At 40.9% G+C, this 12,964-nt stretch overlaps 1 protein-coding gene across 2 annotated transcripts in view; it reads right to left on the reverse strand.

The window, feature by feature from the left end:
* BAIAP2L1 (BAR/IMD domain containing adaptor protein 2 like 1) overlaps positions 1–12,964 on the reverse strand; it is a 92,667-nt gene that overhangs the window by 52,036 nt on the left and 27,667 nt on the right. For both annotated transcript variants that reach the window (XM_042972197.1, XM_042972198.1), the window contains exon 3: positions 10,523–10,609. In XM_042972197.1, the coding sequence (XP_042828131.1) occupies positions 10,523–10,609 (87 nt within the window). The remainder of the gene's footprint in view (positions 1–10,522; positions 10,610–12,964) is intronic.

The raw sequence follows: 12,964 nt of genomic DNA on the forward strand, positions 1-12,964 counted from the left end.
ATAGGACTTTTTCAGGAGAAGGATGTGTATCCAGCAAATTTATAGAAAATTAAAAATTGCCATTATTTCTCAAGTTTCAGATAGCTACAATAACTTACAAACTTTGGAAATTTACATTAAAATATTTTCCATAAAATCTGATTCCCTTTGCCCTGCAAAACTTACACTATACCTTTGTTCATATGGATTTTTTTTTAATGCTTATTTTTGAAGAGAGAAAGCAAGAGCACACACTAGCTTGGAGGGGCAGAGAGAGAGGGAGACACAGAATTTGAAGCAGGCTCCAGGCTCTGAGCTGTCAGCACAGAACCTGACACGGGTTCAAACCCATGAACTGTGAGATCGTGACCTGAACCGAAGCCGGATGCCCAACAGACTGAGCCACCAGGCGCCCCTGTTCATATGGATTAAACAGAAAATGAAAGGGCATTTCTAGTGCTTTGCAAATTCTAAATATTTTACAAGAATTTTATCAAATGTCAGGGCACCTGGGTGGCTCAGTCGCTTAAGAGTCTGACTCTTGTTTTCGGCTCAGGTCATCATCTCACAGTTTCATGAGTTTGAGTCCGTGTTGGGCTCTGTGCTGTCTATGGAGACTGCGTGGAATTCTCCCTCTCTCTTTGCCCCTTCCACGTTCACACCCTATCTCTCTCAAAATAAACAAATTTTTAAAAAGAGTTTTATCAAATGGTAAGTCATATTACATCAGTTATTTTTATTTTCTAAGAAGCAAACTATATTTTTTGAATACCTTTTAATCAGAGAAGTTCCACCATTGCTAGGCATTTCTCCTTTTCATTTTCAGTGACTTTCAGTGACAACAAAACTTTTACATCCTCCATAGGTGTCACCCCAACATAAGAACAGTAAGATAATAATAAAACCCTTATTAGAGAGAATCCTTCATGAATGAGAATCCAGAGGCACAATAATAGCAGCAGTAGAACCAGACCTTCAAGAACTCAAAATAATGGAATTACTGCATAGATAATAAAAGAAATCAAAACATAAAAACAAAACCCAAATTAAAAGTTAGTTTCCAGGGTGCCTGAGTGGCTCAGTCAGTTAAGCATACAGCTCTTGATTTCAGCTCAGGTCATGATCTCATGATTGGTAAGGCCCGCAATGACCTCGAGGAGTCTGCTTGGGATTCTCTCTCTCTCTCTCTCTCTCTCTCTCTCTCTCTCTCTCTGCTCCCCCCTTGCTTGCACGTGCGTGAACGTGCATGCTCTCTCTCTCTCTCTCTCTCAAATAAACTTAAAAACAATTAATTTGCAAAATCAAAGACAACCCAATTAAAAATGGGCAAAGGATCTGAATAGATACATTTCCCAAGAAGATATGCAATGGCCAATAAGAATGTGAAAAGATGCTCAACATTGTAAATCACTAGGGAAATGTAAATCAAAACCCAAGTGAGATATTACTTCACACTCACTAGGACGGCTATCATCAAAAAGACAGTAAGTGTTGACAGGGATGTAGAGAAATCAGAACTCTCACACACTGCTTATGGGAATGTAAAATGGTGCATTAATTTTGAAAAGCAGCTTGGCACCTCTTCAAGAAAAGTTAAATTTAGAGTTATCATAATATGAGCCAGGAATTACACTAAGTGTACACCAATGAGAAAGAAAAAGATAATACATACACACAAAATTTGTACACAAATGTTCATGGTAGCATTATTTCTAATAGTTTAAGGTAGAAACAACCCAACTGTCCATCAACTGATAAATGGATAAACAAAACATTGTATATCTATATAATATCATCCCATCCATAAATAGAAAGTACTCATACATGCTATAATGTGAATGAATCTTGAAATTATACTAAGTGAAAGAAAGTAGTCTCAAAAGATGACATATGGTAGGATTCCATTTATATGAAACTGTTCGATATAACCAAATCTGTAGAGATAAAATATATTAACCATTTCCTATGGCTGGAGTTGAGGGTAAATGGAAAGTTGACTGCTAATGGTACAGGATTTCTTTTTGGGGTGATGAAAATATTCTAAAGTTAACTATGGTGGTAATTTAAAACTTTGTAACTATACTAAAATCCACTGAACTGTGCACACTATAAATGGATGGACTGTATTCTATGTTAATTATATCTCAATAAAGCAGTTATAAAAAATATGACAAAAGTTAATTTGCAGATTTCAAAAAAAACGAAATAGAACTTAATACTGATGAAAAATAGTCACTGAAAGTGAAAACTCAATGGAACCAATTAGAAAATAAAAAGTTTAAAGCCATTTAAAAGAGCAAAACACACCATAAATATCTAATAATGCATATATAAAAATGTGTGCAAGACTTCTACAATTAAAAACAAAAAACAGTGACAGAAATTAAAGAAGCCCGAAGTAAATTTTTAAAAACTGCCATATTCGTGGATTAGAAATTCAGTATTGCTAAGATGTCAATCCTTCCTAAATCTATCTACAGAGTCAATCTGTAGTCCAAATTCTAGGAGATTGTTTTTTCGTGGAACTTGACAAGCTGATTCTAAAATATATGTAAATGCAAAAGTCCAACAACAGCCAAGATGCCCTTGAGTAAGAGCGTCGATTTGTTCTATCTGAGGTCTACTTCTAGCTATCAGGATGCATTCTAAAGTCACAGAGATGAAGACAGTGTGGCATTCGGGCAGCAAAGTGCAGGAGATGTGTTGCCTCCTTGTTTCCCTGGTGAGAAACCCATGTGACATGTTACAAAAATGGATAATTTAAAGTGGAAGTGCAGCAAAGAAATGAAAAACAGTAACAACAAAGTAAACGGAGTTCGAGAAGTAACTGCCTATGGGCATGTGGACACCGTGGCCCTTGGAGAGACACTGGACGTGCAGCCACAAGAACTGGGTGAAGCCTGAACTTACAACATAACCGAGCAAAGTGATTGTGACGAAAAATAAAATGAAGAGGTTTCAGAGAAAGCAATGACAGCAGAAAACTGCACGTTAAAAGAACTCTAGTGGCTATCTGGTCACATTGAAGTCACAAAGGATAAAATATTGGAAGTTGATACAGGGTTAGGAAGGAGCAGGACAATCCATAAAAGCTTAGAGAAGATGTCTACTCTGTATCTTGAGTTACGGGGGAAGGAGACAAGTGCCATTGAGACCACCCAAGTTTTTTACAATAAAAATGCTTCCATTGTCAGTGTTTCTAATACTTTAAATTAATGTGTACAACATAAATACTAGTTTAACTCTTTTTTCCACTTCCCTATACATTTGTAACTGAGAATAAGAGAATTTTGAGGATTTTTGACAATTTTGTTTTCTTTTTTTCCCCTTTTTTTTAGAGAGAGAGCGAGAGACCACGTGCACAAGCAAAGGAGAGGGGCAGAGGGAGAGAGAGAACTTAAACAGGAACCTTGTTCAGCATGAAGCCCAACACAGGGCTTGATCCCAACAACCCTGGAATCATGACCTGAGCTAAAATCAAGAGTCAGACACTCAACTGAGTCACTCAGGTGCTCCTTGACAAACGTTTTTCAAGGTCATGGCACAATCATATTTTCCCTGCTGATGATTAAGATGGCTTTCAATAGTTTTAACTTGCATGGTCATTTTTGTGGTCCTGCACTGCTGTGCAAAATGGGGACACCTGTATGTAAAATTAATGAATTAAATGTATCAGTTCAGAAATTAGAAAAAGAATAACAGGGGTGCCTGGGTGGCTCAGTCGGTTGGGCATCCGACTTCAGCTCAGGCCACGATCTCACGGTCCATGAGTTTGAGCCCCGCGTCAGGCTCTGTGCTGGCAGCTCGGAGCCTGGAGCCTGCTTCAGATTCTATGTCTCCCTCTCTCTCTGCCCTTGCTCTGCTCATACTCTGTCTCTGTCTCTCAAAAAGTGAATAAATGTTAAAAAATATATATATATTAAAAAAAAGAAAAGAAAAAGAATAACAGAGTCATCCTAAAGACAGCATAAAGAAGAAAAGAAAAAGCAGAAATTCATAAAATAGGAAACAAAGATACAATGGAGAGAACTGAAAAACTGGTTCATGAATAATCAGGAATAATCAAGGAAATGCATATTCTTGCAAACTTACATTACCTATTCTACAGGATAATGTCAATGAAAAAAAACCTATACTCTTCTTGAGTTCTCAAATATGTGTGAATATATGAAGTGGCAACAGAGAAGCATCTTTCTGGTCTTTGAAACTACAGAATCTAGTAGGTACATTATCTCATTTCATCTTCCCACAACTCAAGAGATGTTGCCATCATCCCCTGTAGGCATGCCAACCTGCTCATAGTCACGAAGTGTTGCCCAAAGTAATACGAATTGATAGCAGCAAGGTAACAATATAAACTTTACCGAGCATCTCTTAGGTGTTGGGTAATAAGCTACCTGCCAGGGTCTCAAGGGAAGATACAATCTGGCCTGGCTTCCACATCCTAGGTAACTGGATCTTTCCTGTGCTTCGGCTGGGGTGGGAGGAAGCTCTATGACCCACGAAGCACCGATGCCACCTACCATGCACCCTAGGGATCACCAACTCTACAACCCCTGTTTTGTCTTGCCTGGCTGCAGAGCACATAGCTAGGGACACAGGACCCAGTGTGGCTGCCCATGGAGGTTCTCTCTCACCTCCACGCAGAAATGACCACCAAGTTTACCCTTTAGGGCCTATCAGTCACATCAAGGAAACACTGGGTTACTGGGTTTTCAAGCAGGAAAAACTCATCCATGAGGCTCCTGAGGATGAGATGAGGCAATGTAAGAATAAGAAGCAAGTGGCACACAGCAGGCACTTAACTGAGATCTGAGTTTCTGTACAAAGCACAGCAGTACAAGCGCAAGTCAGGCAACACTTGTGAGAAGAGCCATATATAATATATTGTATAACACCTATCACGCGCGCGCGCACACACACACACACACACACACACACACACACACACACACACACACGCACACACAGTTAACTGCTCTGTAATTTCCATCCTTCCTAATCCCATAATGTAATACCTGGCATTTATGGTCAGCACCCCAGTGAAACCACCATTTCCGAGGGGGCCGGTGGCCTCTGCAGATTGAAAAGGTCCCCATCATGGGGTTCCCATTTCCTTTCTTTTCAGTGGCCCCTTCTTGGCTGGCTCTTTCCAGTCCCCTCTGCCTTAGTAAGGCACAGTGTAAGCAGAACAGAGGTGAAGAACTCAGATTCTAAAGTTGGACCATCTGTTATCCACTGTGATCTAGGGCACACCTTTCACTTCTAGGTCTTACCTAAAAGTGGAAGTGCCTACACCCAACTCATAGGACTGTGTAGAGAATGAGATGAAATAACACCCGTCAGGGGCTGCACCCTGTGTCTGGCAAGCCAGTCCTTGATGTTCGCTGTGAGGCATGCTATAGAAGAGCATACTCACAGGAAGAAAAGACTAGAAAAGAGTATAGTGGTGACAAAGCGGGTGTATTAGAGTGGTAAAATTACAGGTGATTTTTTTTTCTCTAGTCACCCAGTTTTCAAAAATAAAGTGTGAGGTCATGCAGACAATTGAACAGAGAGAAAAGGAAGGAGAGAGAAGCAGAGGCAGAGAAAATGCATCAAAGAGTTCATGATTACAAGACACTGTAAAGGCTGAAAAGAAAAAGGGCAGAAAAACAGAAACTACCCCCATATCCTTAACCTTCCTCTGTGCTTGGAGTCCCACTTCCCAAATAGGAATAGAAGGCTGTGGGAAGGAAGACTGTGGTTTTCAGGAGAAAAAGCAAGTATCCAGGAAAAACAACAATCATAAAGTTTGAAGCATATACATGATAGTGAAACATCCCACGTGGGAGAAAGACATTACCCGAACCAGAGACACTCACAGAATGCAGAAGCACTACGCAGTCTGAGGCACAGAGAAAGTGAGGACATTTGTGTAAGTCTTTTCCTTTCACTGAAAGTTGTTGAAACAAGACCTTTGATACCAGAACTGCCAGACATGGTGGTATCATCAGGTGTCCCCCCCTGACAGCTCTGTCCTCTCCCCCTCAGAGGTATTCCTTAGCTAATGGTGCTGGGGAAAGCTCTCTGGCTGCAGGGTCATGGGACATGAGAGGGTGTGTGTGCTGGGGCTCCCAGGGAAAGATTTCCTCCTTTGTAAAGGGCACAGCTTAGAAGAAATTCTTCTTCCTGCTTTTGGATACAACGGGAGGAAGGAGGATGTGATGTGTAAGACTAGCGATGGCAGCCATCTTGGTACCATGAGGAGTTGAACTTGAGGATAAGTAGAAAGAAAAGAAACCTGAGTTCTCAGTAATGATTGCTTAAACAGGAACCTGCTACTCCTGGCCTTCTTATGTGGGATAATAAACATCCTTAATGTTTAAACCACTATTAACTGGTTATTTGGTACTTTTAGGCAAAAGCATCTTAAAATTATTCATATAGCATTTGGTGAGCTGATGTGCTCAGAGGGATATCTAAATGAAAAAACCCATAGACAGAAATCAGGAATGGCAATGCTACAGCTTGGTCTTAATAGGTGCCAATCCAAATGATAAAAAGTTAAAAAGCTAATCAACTTTCTCCTCCAGGTTTTAGCTCCTTTTTTTCCCCCCTAAAGTGAGACAAGAGACTGAAATGCTCAGTTCTGCCACTCTAACTAATACTCATAATGCATTTGGCCAAGTTTTCCAAGTAGACTCCTCACAGCAAATTTCTATGAATTAGGTAAATATTTTACTGAAAGGATATTTTCTTCACCCACCTCCCAAAGTACAAAAGCATCAGAATAGAACAGAAATTTCACGTAAAAAAATTATGTGTACACACACACACACACACACACACACACAAAATGAGAAAGACTGTATATTCTATAGCAACATTAATAAATATTTTAATTCAGGAACACTCAGGTGGCTCAGTCAGTTAAGCTTCCAACTTCAGCTCAGGTCATGATCTTGTGGTGAGTTCAAGTCCCACATTGGGCTCTCTGCTGTCAGCACAGAGCCTGCTTCGGATCCTGTTTCCCTCTCTCTCTGTCCCTCCCCAGCTCATACGCACACACACGTGGGTGCACACTCTCTCAAAAATAAACATTAAAAAATATTTTTTAACTCAACATTAAACTGAAACCTACTCTTGCAATCTAAGTTTTAGAAATGGTAAGAATTCAAAGCACCTGGGTGGCTGTCAGTTGAGCATCTGACTCTTGATTCTGGCTCAGGTCATGATCCCAGGGTTGTGGGATCAAACCCCGTGTCAAGCGTCACGCTGAGCACAAAGCCTGCTTAAGATTCTCTCTCACACTCCTTCTGCCCCTCTCCTCCACTCAAAAAAAATTTTTTTAGGGGCACCTGGGTGGCTCACTCGGTTAAGCGTCCGACTTCGGCTCAGGTCATGATCTCAGTTTGTGGGTTAGAGCCCCGCGTCGGGCTCTGTGCTGACAGCTAGGAGCCTGAAGCCTACTTCTGATTCTGTGTCTCCCTCTTTCTCTCTCTGCCCCTCCCCTGCTCATGCTCTGTCTCTCTCAAAAATAAATAAATGTAAAAAAAAAAAACCTTTTTAAAATTTTTAAATGTTAAAAAAAATAAACAGTAATAATTTTTCAGCATCCCATTCATTTCTTTCCCAAGCAAAATTTTTAAACTGAAAATTTTATTTTTTTTAATGTTTATTTATTTATTTATTTATATTTTTATTTTTTTTTCAACGTTTTTTATTTATTTTTGGGACAGAGAGAGACAGAGCATGAACGGGGGAGGGGCAGAGAGAGAGGGAGACACAGAATCGGAAACAGGCTCCAGGCTCCAAGCCATCAGCCCAGAGCCTGACGCGGGGCTCGAACTCACGGACTGCGAGATCGTGACCTGGCTGAAGTCGGACACTTAACCGACTGCGCCACCCAGGCGCCCCATATTTATTTATTTATTTTTGAGAGAGAGCACATGTGCATGTGAGAGGGGGAGGGGGAGGGGGAGGGGGAGGGGGAGGGGGAGGGGGAGGGGGAGGGGGAGGGGGAGGGGGAGGGGGAGGGGGAGAGGGAGAGGGAGAGGGAGAGGGAGAGGGAGCGGGAGGGAGGATCTGAAGCAGGCTCTGTGCTGACAGCAGCGAGTCCCATGTGGGGCTTGAACTCACAAACCATGAGATGCTGAGACCTGAGCTGAATTCGATGCTCAACCGACTGAGCCACCCAGGTACCCCTATTTATTTACTTATTTTTAAATGTTTATTTCTTTTTGACAGCGAGTGAACAGGGGAGGGGCAGAGAGAGAGGGAGACCGAGGATCCCGAAGTGGGCTTTGCACTGACAGCAGAGAGCCCAACGTGGAGCTTGAACTCACGAGCCATGAGATCATGACCTGCGCTGAAGTCGGATGCTTAACTGACTGAGCTACCCAGGTGTCCCTAAATTGAAAGATTTTAAACTATAGGATTTGGAGGTGGAGGGAGAGGGAAGATCAGGGGAAAGGGGGAAAGGAATGAAAATTCTGAAATGATTCATGATCTTCACATATGAAACACCCCTTCAGTTTTATCAGATGGAATTTATAAATGTTTTGTAATAAACTTATGAATACCAACACCAAAAGTCAGCAATAAGACAATAAAGCCTTCTTGAAAAATGAGGAAAATATAATCCACTTTTGGTCTCTTTTTTCTGTGAACTGTTCATTACTCTTTCAAACAGAGAATTTAAACACATATAGGGCAATATTTTAGTCTAAACTTTAACAAAATGAAAAACTAAGCAAATCACAGGAAGTCAGTATTAGGCCTCCAAAAGCAACTCTTGCTAGGGTAGTACTTTATCATGAAATTGCTGTAGATGAGCAGAAAATTACTAACTATATGAGATGGTGAATATAAGCAAAAAGACAACTTGAGACAAAAATAAAACACAGAAGTTATTTCCATTCCCTCTGAATCAAATACATATCCACATGAAAGAAAATTTCACCACTGCAACATATTTTCCTTATTGAAACTGAAGAAGGTTTCAGCCTGTGTTTGCAACAACACGGTTGCTGTGGAAATAGCTGATTCAACATTATGAACTCGCAGCTGAATAAAGTAAGGTGTGGAACAGAAATCTTATTTAAACAGTGGCAAGAACCATAAAACATTAAAAAGGCAAACTGAATGACGGTGAATCAGCACCATATGGTTTAATGTAAGGGTCACACATTTTCCCTTTGGGCCTGACACAAATAGGATGTGTCTTTTTAATTTAGTCCTATTTTTGGAACCCTCTAATCATCACCATCATCCCTCAAATGTCCTAAGTTTTACTATCTGCTTCTGACTGCACGACGCACCGTGTATTTTATGAAACTGACTCTGTTGAAGACAGAGTTTCTGTAGTTCCTACCTCACCAGAACACACACAAGTTATGCCACCAACAAAGCACACGTCAGGGCTTTGAAAATTTTCTGCCTGTACCTGATTCTATTAAATACAGCAGCACGGTCTTCATCATCACACGACATCACTTCAGGCTTAGGTTTCAAGACTCTTTACAAACTCTTCCAGAACGGAAGTTGTGAGAGAATGTTACTGGGCGCCCAGAGCCACTTCACACCCTGTAACCCAGCCCGCACCCCCAGCACTGTTATCACACCTGGAATTTGTTCTTCCGCTTTTATGGGTCAGGTAAGAGTTCTCCAAGCCATCCTGAAAACCCTTAAGACACTTTATATAGAAATGATGTGAATTATTTTAACCCTAAAATATATGTTCTACATGCAGCCCCCGCCTCTGCCTCCCCTTTCTACAGAAACACACTTTTAAATACACACACTTTACCAATATTTTCCTCTGCTTTTCTGAACCTTTCAAATCATAACAAGCATTTTGAAACCAGAAATCTTATCCTTTGTAAAATAAAAAGAATCAACAAATTTTAAAAATAATGGTTATGTGTGGGGCTATTAAGAAAAGGAAAAACAGCGACTGTTCCACCCTTAGGAGAGGACGCAGTGAACGGACTCTGTAAACAGAAACCCAGATTCCCTCTGCAGCTGGCACTGCTGAGGGTGTGGCTGCCCTCCGAGTGTGCACAGGAGATCAATTCATACCAGCAAAACCGGAAAAATCACAACTGAGAGCAACTGTGGAAGCAGCGAGAGCCAAGAGCAGGACGTAAAGGAGTCTGCTTTCTGCTAGGTGAGTCACAGGAAACTTTCCTGCCAGAGTCGGGAGGCCCGCCGTGCCCATCTCCTTCAGTTAAGAATGTAGGTCAAAACTCCCTGGGTTTCATGCTCCAGGGATCCGAGGGGAAGGGCTAGAGCCCAAGTTTAGAGGCAGAAGCCCAGTTCCTAGGGAGCAGGGAGGTCAGCCACTGGCCTTGGCCTGCCTTCTAACTAAGCCTCCACTTTCAGCAGACTACAGGGAACTCCATCATTCCAGAAGTGAACAACACACGGGTGTACTGGGCTAGCCCTTCTTACTATTCTGGATTTGGGCCACCTTGTGTATTCTTACGAGGGCTCACAGGATGAAAGGCTCACAGGATGAACCAGCTCAACTTGTGTTTGTATATAATGACGGTCAGCTCACCCAGCTCTGTTGACACAGGGGACCCGGTGGCAATCTCACCAATCTTGGCCACTCCATCGTAGTAGGCTTTTCCCGCAAGGATCATAGCTAGACAGGGAAGGTGACACACAAAATCATCACTTACACAAGGAAAAGAGGAAGTGCACGGAGGTTTGCTTCCAAATATCCCTCAGTCCCTTCTGGGTGCAGAAAGGTTTGGACTGTGCCAAGGGTGGCTCTCGGAGGGCAGGGCTTGTGCCTGATAGCTGTGACGTCCCTCCAGTGCACTTTCGGAGGCCCCCGCCCAATGGAAAGCTCCACAGGATCCTCACCTTGGACCAGCCCTGGCATAGCTGAATCCAGAAAAGGTCCTGCCTTCTGATGCCAGTTCCAGAGGGGATATGTTTCCAACATCAAATTAGGGCTGGAAACATATCCGCTCCAGCAAGAGAGCTTTTCTCAGCTGGTTATTCTACAGCTACACAGGTCTGCAACATTATTAGTTGAAAGAACTTGCATGGGGTGGCCCAGGAACCTGGCCTTTCAATGGCACTTTTACTTTTCTATTGAAAAACTTATTCTGAGCCACAAACAATAAAATAATTGTTGTTAGGGGGGAAAGGTATGAAATTTAAAATACATTATTTTAATCACTCCAAAAACACAACAGAATTCTCTGAAAAATAATTGAATGTTCTATCAACTCCCCACTACCTTTTTGGCAGAAACAAGGAAAACTTCTACTGCTATATCAATTGGATTCTATTTCTCTTAAAAATAGTATTTCTCTTTTCAAATTGATTCTGAAGACTAAATTATAAGGTGTAGAAATCTGTTTTTGATTTTTATTTTTCCTTCCTTTCTTTTTCTTTAGGAAAGGGAGTCAGGGGCAAGACAGACCTGGGTCTGCATTCTGCCTTTACTTCTAATGACACGACCTCCCTGGGCAAGGTCACTATCCTTTCTGAAACAAAGGAGGGTCATCTATAAAATGCCCTAAGAGCACAAGCATGGAAGCTGCTAATATGATTTCCTTCCTTCACTTTCCAACAAGCTAGGTTTGGTAAGACTGATAGTGTACAACAAGCAAGCTTTTTAACAACACCTAGCCTATTTAGTGTGGTTTTGAAGAAAATAATTTATTTTGCTTTACTCAAAGACTAACTCTGAAGAATACAAAATTTTAGAACTAAAAGAGCCCTTAGGAATCTCTAAGATTCCTTTCCTTTTTACTGTGAAGAAAACCAGAGGCCATACCAAGTGCTTTGCCCCAATTTATAATGGGTATTGTTTTACAACAGTGGGTTAAAAAAGATATCTCAAGCATAAAAAGTAGGGGGGAGAAGGTAGGGGGTGCCACAGAACAAATTATGTACAAGTCTAGCTGAGGATATTACTGGCCAAAAAAGTAGCATTTTCATGGCAAATTCATCTATTTCTTGTAGAGTTGAAAAAAAATGTAAAAGTTACAGCTTTTACTAATATGTACACAAGTTTAAGAAATGTAACGCTCCATTATACAGTTATTTCATAAGACTGAGGATAACCTTAAAGTATTAGTAAAAAAGAACAATAACAAGTAGCATTTATATGGACTTTCCAAGCCTTACTTAAGTTTACCTATCCAAGAATATTAAGACATGGGTCAGTGATGTTATCACCCTGTTTCATGAAGGAGAGTGGAGTGAAGATATGCTGGGACGTGCCCAAGGTCAATGGCAAATCAGAGGCAGTGCACATAACTCCAACTAAGGTAGTTTACTTCCTCAGTTCTAAATTACCGTGCTTTTCGCGAATCTTTGGTCTCAGCTAGAACTGAAAAAGAGAGGACTCTACCTAAAAACAAGGTTTGTAGCCAATAAACTGGCAAGTTAATAGGTGCAACTTTTAATAAGAAGATTTTAAGTTGTACGATACTGATAAGCTGAAAAGCAGATCAGTGGGAGAATGACATATATGCACAATGCATAAAAAAAATTTTCGGTTTGCATCCACACATGAAATTGAAATTTTTTGTTAACTGTTGACTTATGTTTAAAACTATTTAACCTCAGAATGGTAAAATATTCTTGCTTTAATAATAAAGTTGAATTAACTTTAAAAACTATATAATTTATCCAGAACTTAATAAAGAATACTATTCTCATAATTTTGCCATCCCCCCTTTGTGAATACATTAGGAGATTTTCTATCACTTGTTTTAAGGAACGAAGCATATTTGTCCTATTTTAGTGGTTGACCAACTACTTCATCAATCTAATCTACAAACTGCTACCAGATAATTTTCCCTTAAAGTACGATTTCATTAGGTTACAGGAGTGCTCAAGAACCTTCATGGCCTCGACTGCCCATAGTGTAAGCCCACACTCCAGCGTTCATGACAGATTTTACAGAAATCGCCTTGGATAAACCATACCTCCCAGAATTCCCAACTTTTGTAGTCCCCTATACATTGATTGGGGA

Source organism: Panthera tigris, chromosome E3, assembly GCF_018350195.1.
Source record: "Panthera tigris isolate Pti1 chromosome E3, P.tigris_Pti1_mat1.1, whole genome shotgun sequence".
Taxonomy (NCBI): Eukaryota; Metazoa; Chordata; class Mammalia; order Carnivora; family Felidae; genus Panthera; species Panthera tigris.